Below are 26,209 nucleotides of genomic sequence, written 5' to 3' on the forward strand. Positions count from 1 at the left end.
GAAATTTCTCTGAATTGATAATTTGGGATGTACTATAAATTCAGTGTTTTCTCTTGCTGGTGCTGCATCTGTCCCCAGTCTCTGCTGATGTGCTGGTACATAGAACAGCAGAATAAAGACTTATTTTTCTTATTCTGACTGCAAATATTCATTTTGATTAGCAGCTGGTGAGTAAGACAGCATTGAGAAGTCTGAGTGACAAAATAAAGTAGGACCCACAGTTTGCTGACCACCTCTCAAGGCTTCCTGTGCTACAGACCCAGCCAGGAGTAAGGTGCAGACAGATCTGGTTTATTCTGAATGCAGTGCCCAAGGTGTTCCATACGTGACTGCTGCTTCTTGCCTGAGGTTGCTTTTCTCCCTCAGCTTTGGCAATGGCTGGAGAACAGGCAGCTGACCCTGGCTGCAAGACATCCTGCTACCCTGGCTACTGCCATCCTGCAGTAGCACTGAAGTTTCTTTGCTTTTCCTGGAGATGGTGAAGCTCAGTTCAGCTACACAGCCAGGGGTCTGGGAGGATTTAAGGTGGATTTTATACAGGCTGAAGAAGCAGAACTGAAGTAAAGAACTAAATAGGAAGCTGTTAAGATGCCACTGGATTAAAGAGAAAACAACCACCTTATCCTTTCCTATATTTACATAAAGGATAACTTCTATTATCTCCCCTTCTCACATCTTCTCCTAAGCCCTTTGTTGTGGGATTGCACTTATTTCCATCTTTTTCCCCACAAACTCCAAAGAAGGTGCTTTTTACTTGATCCGTTCAGTCTTGATATAATTTATTTCAGCATTTCATTCAGCCTGCTCAGACCCACACTAGGCTCTAACACTCGTATTCCCAAATTCCCCAGTGGCTCAAGACGGTCACAGCTGTGACTCTTTTCACTATTTTTTATTTTCTTTCAGCTTCCAATTGCCTTTTCTAGTACCTATCTTGTTTCTCAGGGAGGCAGCAGTCAGTATAGGATGACAGCAAAGCCAGTTCCCAGCATCTGAGAGACATGACAAGCCATTTTTGTGATGGTGTCTTCAGGGGATAAAATATGCTAACACAATGCAAATCACCCTTGTGAAACAGCCAAATATCTTGGGACTCCATCCTAACCATATTCCACAAACATGGCTCTGGTACATTTCTTTCATTTCCTCTAGTTGGAGGCCAGATAATCTGAAAGTATATCCGTTTTCTAGCTGTCCTGTGTTATGACACAGCTGGAGTTGGTTAAAATCTAGAGGGCAGTATCTGGCTTAAGCTGATCTTTGTGCAGCTTTGATTTATTATCCTAGAACAGCTTGTCCCCTCTCCCATCCTGTAGATAGTTTTGTTTTGTTTTGTTTTAATGAGAAAACCAGAAAAAATCTGAAATAGTTTTGCTTTTGTGCTCTCCATGTGTAATGCAAAGTAGAGGTCTAGGCATACAGGTACCCAGATTTCTCCAAATTGCAGCAGTTTTCCCCCATTTATCACTCTGCAGGTGGTGGGTCATTTCAGGGCAGCTTTTAGGGAAACTTGGTCTTCCTCAGCTTTTTGGGGCCCAAAAAGACAGCTGATGAAGGTTGTATTTTTCTCTGAACCAAATTTATATTCTCACATTTTAAGCAGGAAGCCAGGCTAAAAGAATTAAATCAAAAGAATACATTTAAAGCCTGGATGGTTCCCTGGGTAGGGAAACCTGATCAACTCCTGGTTCAGGTGTGCCATCTTGGTGTGGCATATAGAGCCACCTCAGAGGCTAGCAAGCAAGCAAGCAAGCAAAAAAAAAATTAAGTTGATAATCTTGGTATTCAGTGTTTCTTTTCAAGTGTAAACTTCTCGTGGCTTCCTGCTTTGCACAGCACAAGTGCACCCCACAGACAGGGATGGGGCTCGGGTTTTGTGAAAGACCCTTCCCACCACCATCCCAAGTACACCTTAACTGCATTTTTTGGCTCTGAGTTGTATAAAAAAGGTTTCTAGGAGCCAGTTTTTCTCTCTGTAGAGGTGGCAGTGTGGATCACAAGATAAAGGAGAGCCACGAGGACAATTTTTCTTTTTGGTAAATGTGCATGCTGAACTTGTGGTATGCAAGAGTTAAAAGATGATTTAACTTTACCCTTAGTTATTCTAAATTGATGCTGAAGAAAGAGAAGGGAGATTTTAATGGAAACCATAATAATAAACTCTGCAGTAAAGTGGAGGAAGCAGGTCTCTTTAGACTGTGGCTCTGGTTCAAGTCAGAGATTACTTTCTAATTCCTGAATCTGTGCCCCTGGTGAAATGTCTGCTGGATGCCGGCTGCCTCTCCAGCAGCAGCTCCAGATGAACTGCAACAAGCAACTGCCTCAGGAGATGAGCCTGGGTATGTGACTGCTTGTACTGCAGCCTTATGAGGCAAGGAAGAGAAGATCTCTGATTTTAAACCATCCTGGCACTTGACTCAAAGTCCTCCGAGGTCAGCTGGGGTCCCTGGATCAGAACTTTGTAATAAGCAGCCGTTGATTCCAGACAAAGCAAAAAAAAAAATCTGGTTTTTTTTTTTGGCTTTGAGGGTTTGTTGTGTGATTTTTTGCTTTGCTTTGTTTTTCAAGGAGGAAAAGAATCTCAAAGGGCATTTCTTTGTTTTCCCCTGAAGACTACTCTTGGCTGCAGACCATTTCTCCTGTGCTCGAGCCCTTAAGTGCATTTTTCTCTCCATCCCTGGCCTCCCCTTTTGTTCCGACAGAGGAGACTGGCTGCATGTTGCCCTCTGCTATCCCAGGGAAGCTGTTTTCCAGGTGGTGGCTGATATCTACCAGTGACAAACAGGGAAGGTGCATGATGTGCATCACTACCTTGCTGCTCTCTCCCGGGCCAGCGCTCTCGATGGGACCAGGCAGTGGCTCTTCTACTTCAGCGGAGCATCAGGGTGCACCCTGCACTACCCCTGGGTGGGCATTACCTTTAAGAAAATTATTGATTTCTTGCCTGGACTTAGCTCCTTTGAGTGTTCCCTGCTGCTCAGGATGCTGCAGGTCTGGATGCACTGTAAATAGTTGTTAAAATCCACTGGACCCCAGAGAGCAGTGAATACGAGTCCTCTCATGACAGTGGCAGCTCCAACACTGAGATAGTTTGGGAAGTTTAAACTTCTTCATATTCCCACAAAGAGGCATTTCTAGAATCATCACATTCTAAAAAATTAGACTTGGGGAAAAAAAGAGAGCACTGCAATACATCTCTTAATTTGAAGGCATGAAGTGAGTCCTAGAGATCTTGCACTGCCTTTATGAAACTCTCAGACACCTTTGCTTAAAAAAACATATTATGAAACTATGTTTTTCAGCTAAAAATGGTTTTGTGGTCTAACCATGGGTCCCATGATGCTTTACCTGACTAAGTAGATGGTTCAGTAATCAATCCACAAGTGCCAGATTTGAAAATATGATGGGATATATTTATTCATTCAGCCCTAACACATGAGCAATCAAATCCCGGAATGCCTTCCCTGCTAACCAGGCTCTCTGCTGGTGGCCAGGTCCCTCTCATGGTAGGAATTGTGAAATAACTGTTTGCTAATTAAGCCTCCTCTTCTTTTTCATATGAACAAAAAGAAAAAAAAAAAAAAAAGAATAAAAGAAAAGAAAAAGTTTCCCACATTCTGTAAACAGGTTGTTTACTACTGAAGAGCAGGGAAAGTGGTTACACACATGGGACTGAGAGGGAAGAGCCATTAGCTGCCAGCAGCCACCTGGACCTGGTACAGCAGATTGATGGGTCTAACCTAACCTAGCTGTGGCAGTACCAGCCCTTTGGTTCTCTCTCTAGTTCAGTAGTGATTTTTTTTAGCCTTTCAGAGCACAGAAGTCAGCAGATTGGCTTTTTTTTTGTTTGTTTTCCTGTTGTTGTTTTTTAGATTTCATAATGAGTGGGATGTTTCCCCTTCTTTTTTTAACCCCACAAGCTGAATCTTTGGAGAGGAACCAGGCTTACTCATTCTTCCAGAAAAATAGAAACAAATATTTAGTTTTAAAAGAAATAGGAAGAAAAATCCCTCTAAAGCTCATGTGTCTTTGTGATCCTAGAGCTGAACTGAGCTGTTTATATAATTTCCTCAGTCTGAACTGCAGAATGGACAAAATTGAAAACGTACTTAGAACAGCCAGAAAAAAAGCATGCACTCCAAAGGCCAGAAGACCTGGCTGCCTTTGAGCTTTGGTATGCCTTGGGCTAAGCCCTGCCTGTGGGCCAGGACCATGCAGTGCAGAGAGCTGCAGGGGAAATGATGGTATATCCAGGCAAGCACAACAACCTGAGCAGCGTGGCTGCTCCTTCTCTGCTGGGATGCCAGCACACTTGGAGCAGCATCCCATGAGGGGCTTGGGGCTGGAGAGGGTTTCTGCCCCGCAGTGCCTGCCTGGTGAAAGCAGCTAGGCTGGGCAGATGGGCTGCAAGTGCTGCAGGTCTTGTCATGCCAGGGTGAGAGGAGAGCTCCACCTGCATCCTTGCAGGACCCTTTTTGCAATGGGTGTGCTGTATCACACCAGTGTGAGATGAAGTTGGTTTGAAAATGTTGGGCAAATGGGAGGATAATGCAATTTGGGAAGGGCAGACCCAGTCTTTACTCAGCTTTTCCCCTAATCACACAGTGGCTCTGATACCTCTGCTCACTCTGATTGGTAGGTACCTAATTCTTCATCTGTGAACCCATGAAGCTTGGAGAGGGCACAGTTACTGCTCTCAGCAAGGATGTGAATGTATCAGAATCATGGCTCAGATGTACCCAGGGGGCTCCTGGAGCTGTGACCCAAACCCCTCCCCACAAGGGCCAACAGCTGCCCCACACCCTGTGTCCCAGCAGCCAACTGGGCCACTTGGGACCCCCCAGGTACCCACCCTGCTGAACCCTTCCTGAGGCTCTGCATTGTGTGGGCATCCACAGGGGGGTGGGAGGGGGCTGTTCATTTTCATGGTGTACGAGGAAAATTCCCACTCGTGAAACTGCCCAGCATCTTGTAACTTGTATAGGGGGAAGAGTTTTGCTTTGAATTTCTGCAGCTTTTTGTACTGTGCTTCAAAGATTGCCTCAAAGAAATTGCTTGACTGGCAGCCATGTGAATGCACATTCATGGCACCTTTTATCCCCATTTCTTTCTTTTAAACCAGAAAGAAAGGACTCTTGAGAGGGCTCAGATGGGATTAGCTTTGAATTCCAAAGTATGACATTGCTTCTAAATTTCTGACTCTAGAGTATTTCTAGTTAATAGGAACAACTGGAAAATTTGGGGTGGGGGGGCAGGAAGAGTGAAGTTTTTTTCTCATTTACTGTGGATTTAACCCTCTTGAAAACCTGTAAAACTGTTCCAGGCTCATAGAAATCTGCACTTGAGTTTAAGCCAGGCTAAAACTATGAGATTCATATAAACTTGTAAAGTTACTTACAGCAGCAGAGTAACCATGAGAGGTTCCTTCCAACCAGCATTGCCACAATCCTTTGATAATTGTGAACCAGAATCACAGTTTGAAAAAAGAATTCTTAAAAATTTTGTGATCATATCTACGAGCATTGGTACCTGGTGTCATTTTGTTGATGAAAATCAGCTAGCAAGCCAGTTTTTAAGTTTGTGTCTCTGGTGCAATTGCAGCTTGCTATCACTAGCACACCCTCTGTCAAGTCTGTAAGGATCCAGATCCAGTCTCAGCAGGACAGACAGAAAAACCCACTCAACATCTGCATTCACTAAGGTATGTTGTGTTTTACTGTATTTGAAATGGTGATTAAACAGGGGAAACTTTATCTCCAAGGAAAGTTATGGCAAAATCTTGCTGAGTTTTGGCAGAAGGAAATATGAAGTCCTCCTGGAAGAGGCAAGTGCATTGTTCTCCCTTACAATTAACTCCATTAAAGTCACTGGGAGTTTGTATTCTATTCAGATGAGGATTTGAGCCCTTAGGGGAAAAAAAGCCTTTTATCACCTCAGAAGAATTAACACCACCACTTTAATGTGGAGGAAGGGGGTGGGCAGCACACCAGAAGTCACTGTTTATCAAGGATGTGGGGGGGAAAAGCAAGTTTGTTTTTCTGATTTTCTCTGTTGGCATTGCACTTAAAGATGAAGTAACTTTATTTCACTGTTTTACTACTAAATGCCCTTGGAGCTGTCAGGTTATCCCTGCACATGCACTTATACAATTGTCTAGATGGTGAAGGGTGATTCGTATCATGTTTGCAGGAACACTGTCCAGACTGACATGCCTGTGTAGTCCAGGTCCAGAAGCTGGTACAGCATCCATAAGATGTCACAGCAACTGGGATTTCATGCCACATGCACTGGCTGCATCATCAAGAATTTATTGCAAACCATTAGCAAGCAGGTGTTATTGGAGGCATCATCCTCACTTGTGCTGAAGGGCAGAGACCTGTGTGTGTGCAGCACTTCTGGGGCTGGCATAGGATCCTCAAAGCCTCTTTAACTTTTCTGAAGATTTAATGCAAAAGACATTTTACTTCCAACACATGTACTCCTGGCTGCAGTAAAGGCAGGGCTAGACAAATGATAGAAATGAGTGTCTAAAGGGGGATTCTTACTCTAAGCCTTAGAAGGCATGGAAAATCTGGAAACAAAGAAGTGAAGCAGGGGAGCCTCCACTACCAAGGCCTGGTTTGCTCTTGTTTCACTGAATTAAATGCAAAAGTCAGAAATGTTTTAAATTCATAATCCATTCTTCCCCAAAGGCTGGGGGAAGAGGGGTGGGATGGTCCCAAGGGGCCACTGGAGGCCTGGTGCTGGTTCCTCCGTGGGCCTGCGGTGTGTGGGACACACACCAGGGCTGGGGCTTCTGCCAGCATCTCACCATGAAATCAGTTTGGAGAGGGGGTTGCTCATTGCTCCATGTGCATCCAGACTTTGACACACTTCCCAGTCTGAGAAGTGTGAGACACCGAGGATGAGGCAAAAGATTTAGTCTGTCTTTGCTTCTCCTCACTCCCCTCTGCCCAGCCATGGCCGTGGGTGTTTCCCATGGAGATTGATGTTTCTCTTACCTTGACCCCTTGTTACATTCAGCAGCCTCTGAAATCTTGCAGAAGGCACTTTTTAACACTTGGCTCCCTCTTTCAGTCCTATCATATTCCCTGGAGGGAGTAATACATCTCAGACTGATGGGATGTATCTGAGACCCTGGTACCTGCAGGTTTTGGACAACCATGTGAATGGCTATAGGGTGTTGTGTATCCTGGGTTCAACTTTCTGATCTCCTTGCCCTTAGTATGTTGTTGCTCTCCTTGGTAGAGTCCTCCCAGTCTGTGCTGTCCTCTGGGATACTGGGAATGCATCTGTGCTGGGCACCTCAGAGAGCCTTTTCCTTTCTAAAAGCAAATATCACAGCACATCCTGAGAGGCTGAACTGGGGAAGGGGCCCTTGCTGTTAGAAAAGGAGGACAGGAGGAGCCCCTTGTGCTAAAATTTCAAGGCACTGGGACAGCCCCACCAAGAAAGAATATTTTGGGTTGGATATTTACATTTCCAGGGTAAACAAAAAAAGTCCACGTGGTGCTTCTATTCCCCCATCTGCTGTCTCAGCACCTCTCCTTTGCTCTGTGGTCAAATCTGTTTTGCCAAAAGACAGTAATTTCCCCCACATGGGAAGAAACTGTATTAGGAACTCAACCAAGCATTTTACTCCCAGTATTCTCTGCTTCCCAAAGGTATCTTCCTAATACACAAAAGATGCTGATGAACTCATTTCTCATGTTTTTGTACCCCACTGAGAACTAAAGGGTTTGCTTCTTCTCTCCACTGACACCTATCAGTGATGTCACTGCATCTCTACTAATTATACATTTCAAATTATAGGGTGCACACCCTTGATATTTCCTTGGTTTGTAACTGCCTTACGGAAAAGCAGGATCAAAGTCTGAAGCTCCTCCATAAAACCTACCTCTGTTTTTTTGCTGCAGATAAATGACACTGTTTCCCTGTTCAGTAACAGTGGGATAGCTTTCGTGGTGCTGGATGTGTTCTCAGGAGCTGTCGTGAGTAGGTGGCACTTTGACACAGTTAATTACTGGTGAAAAGGCTGCCAGGGCAATAACTGAATATGTTCAAACATCTATAAAAAAGAGGTAAGCAAACGGCTGAGAGCCCAGTTCATGTAGCAACCCGTGGCTGATAGACAAAGGAAGGAAAATTACTTACTTTCATAACTGAACCTGTTCTCTGAAGGAATCTGGCACAGATTAAATATATACAAATCCCAACCATAACCCAGATAATAAGAGAAGCAGCATCAGTCTCCCAGGGTTGCATAAATTAGAGCAGACAGAGAGAGGTTTTCTGGAAAACTGATACTTCCTTCTAAATTAACCATTTATTTCCTGGCACAAGGTAGATAAGGCCCTTGCAATGACATTTGCAATCCTGCACACCTATCCTGGTGTCAAGCAATTTCGCGGCAGCTGATGATTCGGTTTTCCATGTCTGAAACAAGTTGTTTTCTGTTTACTCTTACTGATTGTTTTTGCCTCTTGTGACAGACAAAGATCAGAGTTGTGCCAGATTTTCCAATAGGACTTTTAGACCCTCCTGCAGGCTCTTTTACCTTGCCTGTGTCCTGGCAATGGTCTGGACCATCTCTGTTTGTGTCTGTCCCACATTCCTTGTGGTTTTATGTGTCACCACATAAACATGCAACAACAGAGATTTATAGATAAATTCTTGGCTGCTGGAAGAAGCAGGTCAAATATCCAGAAAACAGACTTTCAGTTCAAGACACTTCTGAGCAGTTCATGACCAAAGATTTGAACACTCCTGAATTATTACTCCTGTCTTTATGCACATCAGTATGGGCATATACAGAAAGTGCACGAACTGACATATAGCCACATGATGTCTGGACATTTTGGTTTCCTAGCAAGATGTGCATTTTCTAAGTCTAGACATCCAGCTAAATGCAACCAGTTGTGCAACCTGTAATTCACTGCAGGTACAATTCACTGGGGGCTGAAAGCACATCTGTGAGGGCCAAAGCTGGACGGAGGCTTGACTGAAAATCACAGCCAGGATATAGATATTTTCAGAGTCTCAGGACTGTACAGTAGTTGAATTTCTTCTGCAGCTGAGTGTCACACACTTGCAAACAGTCATTTGTGCTTGCTTTGTTTCCATGTGAAGCACAGGTTTAATTTAGGAACATTTAAACAGGCTTAAAATTAGGAAAGCTCGCATGTGATTGAAATCAAAGGGATTTAAGCATGTTCTTAAAGTTAAGCAAGCTGTGATGTACTTTTCTGAATTGGAGCTTAAAGATCTTGCAGGTTCTTAATGAAAGTAATATTTTTCAGTCATGCAGTAATTACTGTCCTTCTTTTCAGATCTCTTGTACTTGTGTGCTCTAGAGATATCACAGAGGTGACGGGGAGTTCTGAAATTCTGCTTTTACCAGGCTAGGTTCAGCAAAGCCCATTGTCTCCCACAAGGAAGGTAAGTGTATTTATTCTACCTTGTTTTTTTCTCTTAAGAATCACTGGTGTGTTTACCTACCAAAAATATACCCACGTTATATAGTGCCTATCAATATACTTGCTAGTATAATAAAATCCTTTTGGCTCTCTCTGGGATGGTGAGAAGTAGGAGAGTTATTTTGGGATTTTAAGCCTACCTCACTGGTGAGAAGCTGCATGCTGCAAATTTTCATCCTAAAAGGAGCTTGTTTTCTAACTGAAAATTTTGAATAATTTGATAAAAATTCTATCTTTACAATTCAACTGTTTTGCAAGGAAAAACAATCATAAACTGAAAGACTGATGAATCAGAAAATAGCCTAAATTGAAACAGGAGATTTTTTTTTTTTTGGGTTGAAGGAAGATGAAATCACCAGTTTTGGGAAGTTCTAGTTACATTTTTACCTTGGATTGCTGCAAGAATACCACTGGTATCCATGGTCCAGGAAATCCATGCTGGGTATCCTACTGGAAAACTAGGGGCTATTGAGTCCAGGTTTGGATTAATAATTTGAGTGATGAGGAAATAAGGAAAACAATCAGTCAGGTTGATTCAGGTTTCATTTGTAGCCTCTCGAGCAAAGATCAGATGGAGAATTTGCTGTATTTCCAGCTTTCCAGCTTTTTGTTTTGTTTTGTTCTGTTTGCTTTGTTTTGGTTTTGGGGGTTTGGGGATTTCTCTCCTTTACCGCTTTATTGAAATTATTATCAGTTTCTGGTTCAAGTTTCAAAGGTCATTGCATGACCATCCAGGGGAGGACAGCACAGTTTTTACAGGAGAGACAGTGATTTCATTTTGCTGCCTGTTTGATTCCCAGGGAGCTGTTATTTATCTTTCATCCATTTAAGAGCAAATGTTTGAAGGTTTCTTTTTTTATTATTATTTGTTTTGTTTTGTCCTGAAACTTGATTGCTTCTTTCTTTCATCAGGGCCTTGAGTAATTTGGAAAGGAATTTTTTTGATTAAAAAGGAATCTTTGCTGTTTGTTTTGCCAAACTTTGTTCCTTCAACCACCTGTGCCTCCAGCTTGGGCGCAGCGCTTCCAGGTCATTTTGGGAACCTGGTTTAGCCTTCAGTCCTTGACACATTCTGGGCCATGAAAAGCAGCAAATAGGGCCAACAAATAGGGACATCCTGGTCGGTGGGTGTCCTCTTTGCCTTGCCACTTCAGTAGGATGCTGTTGCCTGTGGCAGTGGGACCAGGTCGTGCCGGCTGATCATGTGCTGCCCTTGTTTTTGATTTTTCCCAAGGGCCAGGGTGTGCACCCATGTGTCTGCCCTGAGTTCCAGTCTGGGTAATTAAGTTCTGCTTCATGAGCTTCCTCCTGCTGACTCAGGTATGTGCACTATTTGACTTCACAGCTCCCCCAAAGTGATCATGTGCAGGGCTGGCCTTCCCCAGGGGGTTGTGTTTCAGAGCAGGCTGGAGCATTTCTTCCAAGTGCATATTGCTTCTGCCAGGGACAAGGCAAAAAAACCCCACCTGATCCCCTTGACCCCAATAGGATCAGGCTTCTAGGGTCTTGTTGCCTGGTTTTGTAAAACTTTATTGAAATTAGGAGTGTTTACAGGAATAGTCTTGATCCAACCAGCTGCAAATAGCCTTGGGAGTCTTTGCAATGAGAAGCATAATATAAACACAAGATTTCATTATTAAAATTGAAGAATACATAATGCCTTTGTATTTTGTGACAGCAGAGGACCAGAGCAGAGTCAACAAAGGGAATAGTTTAGGCATAACAGGAAGAAAGTGATGTAAACTAATAAAAGAAGGATTCGAAGTGCCTAAGCATTTTCACGTACTCAAATATGGAAAAGTCCCAATGCTTAAAAATACAGAGGAAAACAATATTCTGGCTAACTGACTTATGGGAGCCTATCTTAGCTTATTGAAATACCTGCAGATCTGGGATGCACTGAGGTTACAGCTTCAGTGAGTCTCATTTTCATCTCTAAGGGCTTTCATCACCCTTCTCTCTCCTGAATGTTCTGTTATTTTAATCCAAGGAAAAAAAGAAGGACTAAAGAAGTTTCTGTGATCTGTGGAAGGATCCATGCTGTGTTGCTAGTAAGTGAACTGACCCATCAAGAGGGTCACACTCTTTGTGTCTGTTTTTCAGGGAGTTTTGCTATGCTTGGCTATAAAGGACAGGCCAAACCCTCCTGGATTCAAGTGCTTAATCATGCTGGTTATCAGGAAGCTGCCTCTCTACAGCATCATGTTCCCTTGAAGCTGAAAGAATATCAGTGTCCAGTTAATGTCAATGAATTGCTAAAATTTGCTTTTTCTCAGAGCCACTCAGAGCTCATCTCCACAGAGCCCCAGGATTAGCATCACCAGCCCAGCAAAGCCCTCTGCTGTCAGCAGCACCTCCTCTTGTTTTCATGGGATTGTACCAAATGTGAGGTGTTCACTTGTTTGTTTTATAATCAATAAATATATCCTCATCTTACCTACTGTGGTAGAGCTTTATTTTTCCAGCAGTGCCTCACAGGGCAGGATATGAAAAGCCTGCAAGCTGCCTTTCCCAAGGAGAAATGTTTTGAAATATCCATGTTTTGGTATCAAAAGGTAAGTTTCAAAGGCAAAAATGTGATCTTCAGTATCATGGGGACTGGAAATTAAATTTGGCGTAAAACCTTTAGCAACATCTGGGGAAAGAGATGAGAGGTAAGGAATTCCCCTTTCAGACCTCTTTTATCTCCAGTAAGGTCTGCTTATGAGAAAACAAAGTGTTCATCTGCCATGGCATCTTAGGTGACCTCAGTAACATCTGTTTGCATTGATGGGTAAGTGTGCAGTGATCTTAGGATGACATCTCAAATGGAATATTATATAGGGTGCAATAAGGAGTTATAAATAAGGAGTAGCTAATGACTCTTGAAATTATGTTTGTTCAGCTGATGTGAATATTTAATTAAAGACCAACAGGAATAAAACCCAGGATAAAGCACATGATACATAGTGTAAAATCTTGTATTCCTTTCAGACAACGCTCGTATTGAATTTCTGCTCCCATTGAGGACTGAAATACTGCCAGTACTAGTGGCTAATTTTCTCTGTTGTTTTGTTTATGCTGTTGCTTTTTGAAGTGAAGACAAAAATAGAGGTTTGTATGCAGACTCAGAAACAACTGATGACCTCACTGAGTACAGCTGAAGCACAAAGTTACCCTGAAATGGTGACAGACTCCTTTTGGTCTGAACATGATGTTACTTGGTGGCAGTGGGGAAGGGACAAGTAACTTCAGACTATCCATGTCTTCATCACAGGGGTTACTCAAACAGGTATGTGACTGCTTTGTGACTGACGTCCCATCATTTCTCTGAAGTTCTCAGAAATGGCCAAGCAAGTTGCTGCAGGGAAAGGTTAGTGTTTTGTTGGCCAGACTTGTGCTCCCTGGTGAGTCAGTCGCTCTGGCATCCGCGTGCTGACCAGCTGATATTGTGCTTCTGAGACAGGACTGACCTCCTTGGCTAGGACATTTGCCTCCATCAGACACATACTGCCCAGTGGTCCTTGGATGGGAGGTGAGAAGACACCTGACAGGTGTACAGGCAGAGAAGGAACCGATGGTTCCATCCCCATACCAGGTAGGAGAGGTGGGAGACAGTTTTGACCAGGGGAGAGGACCCAGCCTGCTAGAAAGTGTGGAGAAATCTCTGGTGCTCCTTAGTAAAGGTGAGATACAGAGTGATGATGATACAGAAAGATACAGATGATGACAGAGACATCATGGGCCTGAGCTGCCCCACATGAGGAGCAATGGATGCTGATGTGCTCAGTGGAGATGAGCAGTGGTACAAGAGCCTGGCTGGGGATGACTCTCTGAGGAGCTCCCTAAGCCCTTTTGAACTCCTACTATTACCTAATTGTTATGATTCCTGTGGCTGTGCAGGGGAAGAAAAGCAAGATGAATTAATCTTCTGAGCATCAGTCCAACATTGGAACTCGTGCTTACAGAGCAAGCTTTTAGCTTCTTAGAGATTTATTTGATAATCTGTGACAGGTCCAGACCCTGGATCCCAATAAAACTTTGCAGAGCTCTAACTTCAGGCTGAGACTAAACAATTGGCAAAGGAAGAGCCTGGTGAAGGAAGGAGAGGAATGTGCCTAAACCTCTGAAAAATCTCTATTCCTCCTCCTGCCTCAGAAGGAGAGCAAATGGCAAATGTCCTGGAGAGGAAGGCGTGGAGCCGTGGTGAGCCAGATGCAAACAGTAAAGTACCACAAAAGCAAAAAGAAAAATATTTACATCCTGATGCAGTTATTTGGGTAGTTAAAAGCAGCAGTTTGAAGCAGATTCATGATGCTGTGATCCTCTCCAGCCACTGCACACGCTTTCCTTACTTTGGAGGGAAAAAAGGCTTCAAAACCAGGGATACTCTGCAGAGGGTACAGTTCCTCCATGGACTCTTGGGATATTCAAGACCATGTTTGCAAGGGCTGTCATTAGCTTGGCATGCACCAGAAGTCTGCGTGTGTGAAGCTGCAGGGGTAAGTGTTGTGTGAGTGCTGGGTTTGTGGGAAGCTGAATTATTCCTCCTGGGGGTTTCCTGAGCAGGATCTGTGTGCTGGAGTCCACACGGACTCTGCATGTCCACATGGAGCTGCAGATAATTCAGGCACTTTTAGTACATCTAATGAATCCAGGACATGTGGGTCTCCTGGTTATCCTGGGAGCATTTCTGCAGTGGGCAAACAGCAGCACTGGCACTCCATGAAAGCATTAGCTGGGGTATACCCTGAGTTACTGTCAGCAGGCACAGGGAATTCTGGGGACCTGAGCCTCCAAAAATGGGGTTCAGCTTTCAGCCACTTGGATGCTTTCAGAACTTCATGCAGTGGCTGAGGGTGTAATTCAGTGACCTGCCAAGCACTTTGAAAACATATGAAACTGGGAGTCAGTCAGCCTCTGAGGGGTGGGGTGATGTGAACTGCAAATGATTTTGTTCTAGCTGAGCCAAAAATTGCTTCCTTTCCTTTTAAAGGTCTGTAAGCTTGTGAAAAAAAAAAAAAAAAAAAAAAAAAAAAAAAAAAAAAAAAAAAAGTTAATTGTGTATAAAAAAGCATAGCTTTAAAATAACTACTTTTCTCCCTTTTATTTCTGTCCTGAAACAGCTTGATGTATTACAACAAATTCACAAACAACTTTATTTCCTTTAATTTATTCACTGTAAAAATTTCCTATAACTACTGCTCCTCATTCAGAATTTGTTGTTGTGAATGCCAGGAATTGGAGAACTTGCAGAACTTGCAGTGATGTTTATATACAGAAGATGTGATCAGAACTTTCTTACTTGTTGGGAAAAATATTGGATAAATTAATAAGAAACTAAGGTTCATTGGGAAAAAGATTAAAGTGCTGCTTTGTATTCAAGTATTAGTTTCAGTGAGAAGTGAAGTCTGCTCCTGAGTTGAATCCTCCTCTATTTGCTGGTAAAAAGGAGCAGGGTGGCAAGCACAAGATCAAGATGAAAAGCTACACAGCCATCATCTGCTGGGGATGGGGAAGTATTTTCATTAGCAATGCCTAGAAAAGTGTTTGTTTATTTGTAAAGCCACCAGAAGGCTTTAGCTGTGCTTGTGGCCGGGTGTGCGGAGGCTTCCCCGGCACAGGAATGTCACTGCAGCAGGAGCTGGTGTGGCCTTGGGTCAGAAAGGCCAATGTGCTCCTCAAATCCATCTTCTCTGCTGGGAATCAAACGTAAAATTCCCCGAGTGGGGCAAAAGGCCATCCGTGCCAGGCAGTGTCAGCAAGAAGGTAGCTGAGGCTCTTCCTAAACAACTCCTCCCTCTCTCAGGGATTTGCTTCCAAATTGGCTTCTCTGCCTCTCTATGTAGAACCGTGCAGCAAGGCTTCAGGAGTGGTCATCAAACCACTTGAACCTCAGCATCAGCTGAGGGGAGGACCATGGCTCATGGTCTGCTCATGTACCTGTGCAAATTAATTTCTGCTGGGAGTTCACTCTCCACCTTTTCCATGTGAGCAGTTCCCACTCTTCTCTTGGGATGGCTCCATATTTCAGCTTTGTACCTGCACAGATCTGTGTTCTCTCTTGTGAGGCAGGAGCAGCAGCAGTAGCTAAAAAGTTTCTTGCACCTGTTTGACATCTTTTCAGGGGATATCAGGTAACTGCTACTTTTCTCCCATCTTTGTTGGGTTTGTAATGGTTAATGCCTTTGTTACACCCTGCTAGGTGCTGAAGGTGCAACCTCTGAAGTGTGTCAAGCCAGTCTTTAAAAACATGCTAAGACACCACATATCAGGAGTAACTTTTTTAAAATTTTGGTTCCAGGTTTGGGTGGTTGGTCAGCCCAGAGCTGTGCAAGCTGTGATTCAAGGTGTAAGCCTGGCGTGTGTTTCTGAATGGCTGTTGTGCCACTCTGAAGTGCTCTGCTCTGCCACCTGGGACTCAGGGTGTCTGTATGACCCCACCACGAATTCTCTGACAATTCAGCTTCCTTAGAACCTTTCTTCAGTGCTTTGCTCTTGGGACTGTCTGCTCTGTGTTGCCTCCAGAATTAAAAAAAACCCAGGGCAGGTGGTGTGCTTTCTAGTACAGTATCTCTGCTGACACCTGCGGTAGCAGCCAGCTAAGGACTAATAGTTTCCTGCATCTACTTTTAGCATTGTCTGCTGCTATTGTTCACTTTTTGGAATGATCCAACAGCTGGGAATCATTTCAGAAATTCTGCCTTGCCAGATACAGGAATATGAATCCCACTTGCCATTGCCAGGCAGTTTTTAATGGCTAGATTAAAAAGCTTTTCACACCCAAGAGAGGAGTCACAAATAGTATTTGAGAAACGCTGGAGGAGACAGACTTTGGAGGACACTTGTGTGGCCCTTACACTCTAAGAGTGCCCAAATCTGCAAGGATGTTTGTTGACATAGGTGGTTGCATCAGAGCTGCACTCGGCCACGTGGCGCCCGTTCAAGTGAGATGTGGTGTGATTGCTGCATCCCCTCGTGGAACTGAGTGCTGGACTGAGGAGATGCCTGGCTGGCAGGAGGGAGCTCTGGGTCCTCTCCAGCAGTGCCACTCATGAAAAGAGTCACTATCTCTTCCTCATCTTAATAGTAAAAATCAAACCTGTCACCGTTTGTGTCTAATACTTGGCAATGATGCTTAAGGGAGAGCTTTTGAAGGAAAATTCCTGAGATTATCCTCCGGGCAGCATTTTTCCAGCAGTGTGTTAGTCAGAGCTGAATCAGAGCAGTCGGATCCTCTTGGCCCTTTCGGCTCTCAGCATTTCCAGCCCCAGTGCCAGTTAACACTAACACTGCAATGAACTCGGGCTCGCTACGAATCAAACACCCAACCTCAGTCACAAAATAAGCAGGATATTCTTTGGACTGTGGCAGATCAGACACTACAAAAACATTGGAGCCTGGCACATAGCTTCCAAAAATGACATGGCTTGCCAGTGTCTGATTGCTTGTTTTGATCCCTGCTGATGAAGATGGATGTAATCAGGGAAGCAGTCCCCAGTGAGCAGCTGGGGATATAATATCAGAAGCCATTTTGCATAACCTGATGGTAAGTACTGTGCAGTTCTTGGCTCTAAAGAGAGCAAAGGCTGTGATATTTCTTACACTAATTTTCTATCAGTTTGCTACAGGCTACTGTCAGAAAAAGGACCTTGAGCTGTACAGAGCAGAGCTTCTCCTCTGAGATTTTAATGGGCCAGAGCAAATAAATGTCTTTGCCTCCTATGAAGCAACAGGAGGGCAAATGCATGGCATCGCTGTCAAAAAAAAAAAAAAAAAAAAAATCAGTCTCTTCTTTTTATTCCTGTGAACTCTTATATCATCTGGTTGTATTTTATGACCAATACCTTACCAGTTGGACTCTGGCTTTATGCAACACTCACATGCAGCTGTGTCCATGCTCTCAGAACCACTGTTTATCTGTAACTCGTTTAGTTTTCCTTCTACCCTTAAAGCAGAATGAAGTGATTGGGTTTGCAGATTAGGCTGTGCAATAATCACTAATAAATCTTGACATATTAATGGTGACCGCCGTACTTTGGGACTGAGTCTGAAAATGCTCCTTTAAAAGAGCCCTGGCTTATCAAATGCTGATGGTTAATGCTGTTAAAATGTCAGATGCGTGCAGCCCCATTCTGGAACAAATTCCATGGTGATGGTATTGCTCCCTGATAATGTATATAACTCAAAGTTATGGCATTACTAAGTGCATTCCTCTTTTCTACTGTTCTGTAACAGCATTTCAGCACCTGATAGCCTGTACTGAACCCTGAACCCTGTGTCTCTGCTGTTTCCAGAGCTCATGGCTGTCAAATACACTATACTAAAACAAGCAAACGTTTTCCTTCTGGAATATTTCCTGACAAATCTGCTTCTAATGGTATTTTAATACAATCATTGGATTACATGTGGCTTGAATATATTGTTGTACTTTGAGCTATGTCACTTTTATGAAAAGTACAGACGTGTTTTGCATATCTACAATAATATTTGTTCCAGACTAAATCCTGGCTTCTTGCATGTCTTTTTCTCATGTTGTTTGGTTGGTTTGTATTAACAAGTGACACAAAAAGTAACGTCGTTTTTGCCCTAAAGAAACTGGAGTACCCTGGAGGATTTTCTTCAATTATTTTGGGGTTTTCTGTGTCTCAGCAAGCTGTGCAATGCATATATTTACCCTGCTTCATCACTGCCATGTGACATGACAGCTACAAATGAGAACCTTTGATATTCCTCAGATACTGGGTTATATAATAAAACATAATGGCTCTGAGGACCACATATGAATTTTAAACAATGCCTTATGAATACAGAGCATTGCCACTTAGGAAGTGGGTGTCCTTGCCCCAGTGTGAATATGTGTGTCAATAAACTGTCATGAGCACAGGGCTGAGCTGCAGAATCAAACACAGCAGAGAATCACAGTAATTTTGACTTTCATGACACTGCTGGTTTGTTTTTGCTGGGGGTTGACTACTGAAGAAAGAAAAACACTAGGTAGACTGGTTTAAAAAGCAGCTTTTGGTTTTGCAAGAGAATTCTGGGCTGGCATATTAAATAGAAAATGTTTTCTTTACTCTGAAATCTAAGAAAGTACATACTTCCCACTGGATGTGTGACTGCAGTTTAGCTTGGGGGTGCATGGAACAGCATTGCTAAAGATGTGTGGGTAGTACAGGGGAAGAAAGGTGCCAACAGAAGGTTACATGTTGAAGATTTGTCCCTCTGCAAACACCTTTTCTGTTGTGTTTCATTATTTTTTTGCACTTGTGAATATGCAGCCCTAGAGAGTCTTGACACTGAATGTGTTTCTACTGCATTCCTAAGGTGTTTTTGGTTACAACTGGCGGTTGCTTTTAGAGTGTCTATTGGATTCCTAAGTGGGTTTAACCTAAACCAAACAAAGGGTGAGGAGCTGCCCGTGGTTTCTTGCTGTTCGGACTGATCCCAAAGCACCAAAGAAGTGTGAAAGTATTTGTAGCCACAGAGCTGAATGGGAGTTGAGCTGGGCTGGCATAAAGCTGGGCATGACCTTTTTTTGCACAGTGAATGGTTTTGACTTGACCTGGAATTAAAAAAAACAAAAACAAAAAATCAAAACCTGACATTTTCTTGATATCCTTTCTTCACAGGTATCCATCCAGAGAATTAAAAATCCTGAAGAATGGCTCTACCTACCTCCAAGTATCTGGCTGAAAATTTCATTTTTCTTCTGTTTGTAATCTTTTTTGTAAGCACAGGTAAGTTTTCCTGAAAAAAAGATGTAAAACAACATGGTTTGTAATACTATTTTTAAATTAAGGCATTCTGAGTTAGATTGGGCAGCTTTTCACTTTACATAAGAAAAGTGAAGGACAGAATGAGATATCTCAGGAGAAAAGCAGTTTTTTGATGTGCCAATACTCCTGATAAAGGGCAGCTGGAGTGGGAAAGGCTGAAATCTCTGAGCAGGTGAAAGTACTCTCAGGAATCCCTGCGACACTGCAACTCATTCTTAAAACAACCCCCAATCCAACAAACTGCCCCTAAGTAATAACAAAGGAAACCTCAGGCCCTAAAACTGTGGCTCTTGGAGGTGAATTGTATTGGCTTTTGCTGATTGTCATCCCAATCATCAGTGTCAATGCCTCTTGATGTCCCTTTAGGCTTCGTTGTCTTTCTCTGTTACTAAATAATGAATTCTGGGGACACAAATCATCTTTTGAGATTGCAGGAAGCTCTCTTGGATGCTAGCATAACCAAGTAAATGGAAAAATTAATGAGCTTTTATCCTGTCCATTTAATCTCATCGATAAATTATACTTCTACATTTGAATTGATTCTTTTGGTTTTATTCAGATTTTATTATCCTTATTCCTATGGGAATAACAGCTCATTTGTTTAATATGTCGTTTTCCAGTTATATTTGAACATATATTTACAACGCAAGCCTCATTTCCTGCCAAAAGTATTTATCTTTTCCGACTCTTATTTATTCTGTGTGTCTTCTGGTAGGAACCCAAAACCTCCTTATTTTCCTCAATTACTGTAAATTGGAAAAAATGCCTCTGATATTACTGATATACTTCCAGTTTTCAGCTGGCACAAGGGGTATCAATATCAGGCCCTGAGTGTTTGTCAGTATTGGACTTGCTACCAGGGGGATTATTAGCCCTCTCTGATATTATCATTTCATGTATATGGAAAAAGTTTGCAGAGAGCCAAGGCATATGCTACCCACATGAAATGGCTCTTGCCTACCTTGAATAGCTGGGATTTAATGGGTCTCTGGAGACACTAAAGCAGTGGCTGGTCCAATTCTATTATTTTCTCAAGAAGCTGATGTAGCAATCTGGGAGGAAACTGAATGCAGATGAACAGGTTTTGTTTCTGTTGCTCTGGAATTAACAGATGTCCCTCAGGTTTCACAGTGGCAGCACACAACAGCTTGCTGTCAGCTACACCAGCACCAGGAAATGTTTCCTTGCATGGATTCACATCGTTGTCCTTTCCATTAACTGAATTCATTAGTATTTCTAGGACAAAACCCACCCAAATTTACTCTACCAAGAGCCAGAGACAAAGCCTTGCTGCAGTCAAGGTGTTGATCCCATGTCTATTATCACTGATTTATGGATCCTGTAGCTTTCCCATGGTGCTTTTGTTTTAAAGGATAAAAGCTGGAGACTTGGTGAGAACTCCCAATTCTTTCTGATGGCAAAGGTCTCATTGTTGAAACTTCCACTGACCTCAGCTTCCTAGGATTAGAAAGGTTTCTACCCTCAGAAAATATGCATCACACATGCGACTCTCACAATCTTGTTGATTAGAGTAAGATGTGAGGCTCATGTATCAAGTGAGATTATATCAGGGAAATATTTTATCTTAAGTAAATACTTACAACATGAGTCTCTTGGATTTGGTACCAGAGCCGTTCAGACTAACACGTCATGGCAGTCTGTAATCAAATCTGTGTGTGGAGACTGGTGATGTCTGATGATGGTGAACTGAGATTCCTGATGCTCTCTGTTACTGGGTGGACTGGTAATTCCTTGGTGCTTGATATTTTCATGTTAGTTTGAGCACTTTTACTTTCCATCTCCAGGCAAAACACAGGATGCAAACATATTTTAACATCTTTACGTTACACAAAGCTTTCCAAACCTCGTGGGTATCTGGGGGGCATTTTTAAAGGCAGTAGCTGTTTTATCCTTCCACCAACATCTTTCTTGGGCTTGGCAAAGTCTTTGTGTCTAGATGGTATGAACAGAGCTGAAGGGCTCAGTCAGAGTCTCTTCTTGGGTAGTTTTCTAGAAACTGAATCCCTTGAAAAGCCCCTTTGCATCAGGACCTGGGTTTTTCCATGCATCCAGAAAACAGAAAACCATACAGCCTAAGATGTTGTTTGTTTTCTTTTGGTCATGACCCACATGTACTCTGCTGCACTGAGATATCGCTGTGTTCCAGGGAGGCAGCAAAGGGGAATGCTGAGATTGATCCAGATAGGTCTTGCACTGAACAAACAGTCATTTTTTTCACTCTCCATCTCTACCCAGCAGAAGCAGCTGTCACATGCCCTGATAAGGATCCTGAGCTAGAAAGCTGGAACCCAGGTCACAACCAAGAAAACCGCATTGAAATCCGTAATGGCAGGAAGCTCCTTCTCTCTTCTTCTGCAACTGTCCACTCTATCCACATCACTGCTGGAGGTAAAACATGCAGGGAGAGCTTCCTTGCTTCTTGCTGAGAACTGGGTGGCTACTGGACAAACACAGCTTTCAGTACCAGGGTGGGTGGTAAACGGGATGCAATAGGTTCTTCAGCTGTTATAATGAACCCATTTGCTGTTCCTGCTGGAGAACTTACAAAAGTAGCTCAGTATACTCATCAGTTCTACTTTTGTGATTTGCTTCAAAAACATTTTTATACTAAATCATTGTTGCACTAAAATCATACTGCAAAAGTTGTGTTCTCAGGGTCTCTGAACAGGGCAGATACATATGTGCCTCTTTGTCTCTAAGAACAGAGCCATAGTGTTCTGCTTGCATGAATAGCATTCATTCATCATATTCTTTCTGTCTCAGTTTTAAATGAGTCCTATTCCTCTCAAATCTTAATTGCATTCTTCAAGAATTGGACTGAATACAAAAGGATGGTACATCTTTAGGATTTGTACTGGGGCCTGTTTTGGGGAAAATGTGCAGAATTTTTCAAAAACTGAGACGTAAGCCCAGCACTGGGGTAAGCACAATGGTGTCACAACCTGTGCTGAGCTGATGTGTGTTAAAGCAAATGTCATAACCTTTTCTACTTAGGAAAATTGGTCATTAAAGATGATGTGCAGCCTATCATCTTGCGTACTAGACATATACTCATTGAAAATGATGGAGAGTTACATATTGGCAGTGAGATGTGCCCTTACCAAGGCAATGTGGTTATCATCTTATATGGGCGGTACGTATGCATGATAAAATATTATCTTAGAGCTTTCTAGGATCTCTCTTCCATAACAGGGAAAAAAGGTGTTCCTTCAAATTACATTTTCTCGGATATACTTATAATCAGTATCCTAGGGAAAGATCCATAGCTTTTTAAACAATTTAAATGGCCTTAAATGTAAAAAATTGACACGGTTTTGTTTCTGGTTTTCAAATCCTACTAGAAGATGAACACTGGTGTATTTGGGCATGCCAGAAAACCAGCATGCATGGTGCCACCACTCAAACTGATTGTCCAGAATAGGCTTAAAAGCCAAGGAGCCTTTATTCTGAAAATACTCCTCCCCAAACAATCTTTCTTTCTGCATGAAAGTAGTGAGCCAAAGGATATATATTTATGTACTGCAGATTGCTACATCATCTCTTAGAATTTCAAGGATATCAAACTCATATTTAAAAACCATTAGAACCCCTTGCTTCTGATTATGATCCTGAAGTCTTCCAGAATTCAAGAACACAGACCTGTTGTTCAGTCTGGACTTCAGGCCTCCTCTGAATATATATAATGAGCAGAGTATAATCAGAGTTCCAGATTGCTGCTGGCCTTTAGTACTTGCTAGTATTATTTCAAATTCAATAACTCAATAATTCAAATAATTTACTTTCTGTACAATGTGGGAAGTTGCTGTTTCTTAGAGTAGTCTAAAGAAATTAATTGGAAATCCCCTTAGGCCATAGCAGTACAGGGAGAGAGTTTCTTTGACTGTCACAAACCCAAACTTGGTTTCTTTCCTCCCTCCCTCCCTGCTGCAGAGCGAATGATGGCAGCCAGCCCAATCCCTACTTTGGGCAGAAGTATCTTGGAGTAAGTAAGGGTGGCACTCTTGAGATCCATGGGAAGAAAAAGCTGTCCTGGACTTTCTTAAACAAAACTCTTCATCCTGGTGGCATGGAAGAAGGTGGATATTACTTTGAAAGGAGCTGGGGCCATCGGGGTGTCATTGTCCATGTTATCAACCCCAAAACAGGGGCCGTTGTGCATTCAGACAGGTGGGTGACTTTTCAAGTGTCTTGATGTGGGCATCTTTGGGAATAGGTTTGAAACAGCACCTTGGCAAGCTCAGAAATGAACATTTTAGCATGTGGTTCATATTGCTATTGATATGTTATTGAATGTATATACAATTTTTTTCTAGATCAGTAATGTCTGAACCCAACCAATGAGTAGTAGAACCCAACCTTCCTACTCTGCCAACTAGAGCTTATTCAGTTCAGCTTAACAGAACCCCCAAAATACCCTGTTAGATAAGTGCTTTTGCAAGAGGATATTGTCATTGCTATAAACAATACGGAAGAGTTATTTCTTTTTAGCTCTTGCTTTTCAATACATAAAGCTGCAATGCTCACTGAAGTAAACGCTCTTGGGTTTTTTTATCACTTTAGGTTTGATACCTACAGAGCAAAAGAGGAAAGCATTCGTCTTGCCCAGTATTTGGGCAGAGTTGTGACTGGCATGATCCTGTCAGTTGCAGTAAACGATGAAGGATCGAGAAACTTGGATGACACGGCCAGGAAAGCAATGACCAAACTGGGCAGCAAGCATTTCCTCCACCTTGGGTTTAGGTATGTGCCAGTTCTGCCAGTTCTCCCAGCACAGAGGCTTTATTATGCTCCTGAAATGTCCAAATAATTCCAGACTCTCAAAGGCACAAAGTTCTTTCACATGAAAAAAAAAAAAAAATTGAATAAATAAAGAGGGCAACTTCTCAATGTGAAGTTTGGAAGTTTTAGCAGTTAATTAGATAGTGTTAAGATGCACTCAGTGTCTATATTGGGTATTTTTATTAGCAGATTGAGGAACAGCATATGATTCACATTAAAAAAGATGTTTTTCCAAGATATTGTTTCCACAAGTTTATTTATTCCAGTTTATTTTCAAGTCATCCCCCAAACATTTAAGAAGCAGATCTACACACATGCAGTGGGTTGGAAGGGCTGTACATTAAGAAGGGGGGAATAATATCCATGTAGTCTTTGCTAGGTACACACATACAGAGTATTCTTCAGCTTCCCTGCTGGAAACATGTTCGGGGAGTTGCGCAGCACAGAAATTTAGTGAGCATTTATTTATGCTCTGGACTGTAAATACTTCTGTGGCAAATACAGTGTCTGTGTTGGCACACACACTCTTGAGAATATTTGCTATTTGCCCAGCTGTAGCTATTATATTTTTTGTGTTTATCTCAATTTATGTAGGCATTTTTGTTTTGGTTTGGGTTTTTTTGTTAAAGGCAGTAAGAGGGTCACTGCAGAACACACACACAAATAATCTCCCATACAGGGAGAAGTGATTTAATACAGCAGTCTGAGGGAAGAGAGAAGTGTCAACTGGGAGTAAGATTTGGGGTTGTTGATGAAGAGATTGATTCAAATATTTACAGGGACTTCTGTGAACCAGATAATGCATTTCAAAGAATCAACCAAGGCTGCAGAAACAGTCTCCAAACCCAGGCTGTCTCCATCAGTGTAGTGCTTGCTCTCAAATACCCAGACCCCATATTAAAGCCCAGTAGCCTACTAGGGTTCTTTTCAAAGACTGAAATTAGGGAAACAGAAAAAGATTTTTGAACTTTCTTTTTTCCTTCTAACTGTGCAACAGGAAGAAATTGATGGGTTTGGCATATGTTTATAACAGGAAATTGCACTTGATGTTTTTAGGCTGCTGTGGTATTCTAATACTAGTTTCTCACTTCTTTGCTATAAATCCCTGTAATAGAAATACCATAGAAATTCATCCGTGGAAATGAGACTTTCATCACTGCTATTGTCTGCAGTCAGAAAGTTAATCCTTGCCATTCTTTTATCTGAAATACCCCAATATTTCTATATATAAGTAACAGTGACATTGTGGATACCATAACGTGGCAGTAGTTGCTTCGTATTATCTCCCACAAGCATAGTGCTATGTGGAAAAACATCTGCATCTTGATGCATTATTTAAAAGACTGTATTTTCAGGAGTGTTTTCAGTGCTTAAGTTCATCAAGTTTCAAAAAAAAAATAATTGTCTGGAAGGCAGCTGGGTCCAGATTTGCAAAGGCAGTTAGAGGGCAGGCGGGCAGATTTGGCAGATGCATCCAGGCTTTTTCACTTATGCAAATCAAACCTCCACTTCACTTTAGCATAACAAAATTTAGACATATGGGTTTACATTTCAGACACAGCTATAACAATGAATAAGGATGTAAATACCTTGTAGATGCATTTCAGAATTTTTTTTTGCAACATCTTAGAAAAAACCTGTGCAGGGTGAAAAAATTGGACATACTGTGACCTGTATGGCAAAGGAAGGCTCCGAGAGAGTGGATGGATTTTTCTTTCTAACACACCCGTGTGCCCACTCTCACCAGGATGGGGCTGTTTTCTGACTTGATGGTGGTAGGGACAAATTTCTGCCTATTTCCAGTTGCTTCATATTCAGCCAGATTTTAAAGTTGTGCAACTCCCCCTTGCTGTAGCAGAGCTTATGAGCAATGCTAATTTATCCAAAAATGTTTCTGTGCTCCTGGCATCACCTTCAGTTGCCTACTTGCTGAGTTGAGAGCATCAGGAATGAAAGGAAAATCTTGCATTCTTCCTCTATTGTTATTTTGAAAAGTGAATTTACTCTTGAAGAGTGAGGTTTGTTTTTTTTCGCCTTCTACTAACAAATTAAAAGAAAGCCTTTCTACACTTGATGACAGAGTTGTTCTTTTTGGCATCCCACCCAAATATAACTGATTTGGCTCTGGAATTACTGGCCTTTCCATTTTGTATAGCCCAAACAGATTGCATTGGT

At 42.3% G+C, this 26,209-nt stretch overlaps 1 protein-coding gene and 1 pseudogene across 5 annotated transcripts in view; both read left to right on the forward strand.

Annotated features, from left to right (window-relative positions):
* LOC139801233 (cell surface hyaluronidase CEMIP2-like) overlaps positions 1-11,912 on the forward strand; it is a 49,138-nt pseudogene extending 37,226 nt beyond the window's left edge.
* CEMIP (cell migration inducing hyaluronidase 1) overlaps positions 1-26,209 on the forward strand; it is a 110,054-nt gene that overhangs the window by 38,376 nt on the left and 45,469 nt on the right. The window contains exons 1-7 of one of the 5 annotated variants that reach the window (XM_071754371.1): positions 13,196-13,957; positions 16,092-17,004; positions 19,088-19,195; positions 21,491-21,643; positions 22,250-22,388; positions 23,186-23,422; positions 23,816-23,995. In XM_071754371.1, coding sequence (XP_071610472.1) covers positions 19,120-19,195; positions 21,491-21,643; positions 22,250-22,388; positions 23,186-23,422; positions 23,816-23,995 — 785 coding nt within the window. In that variant the 5' untranslated portion in view covers positions 13,196-13,957; positions 16,092-17,004; positions 19,088-19,119. Of the gene's footprint in view, positions 1-13,195; positions 17,005-19,087; positions 19,196-21,490; positions 21,644-22,249; positions 22,389-23,185; positions 23,423-23,815; positions 23,996-26,209 lie in introns of those variants that run through there. The other 4 variants (XM_071754370.1, XM_071754373.1, XM_071754372.1 and 1 more) reach the window with 4 other exon arrangements.

The sequence above is a fragment of the Heliangelus exortis genome, chromosome 11 (assembly GCF_036169615.1).
Source record: "Heliangelus exortis chromosome 11, bHelExo1.hap1, whole genome shotgun sequence".
In the NCBI taxonomy this organism is placed as follows: domain Eukaryota; kingdom Metazoa; phylum Chordata; class Aves; order Apodiformes; family Trochilidae; genus Heliangelus; species Heliangelus exortis.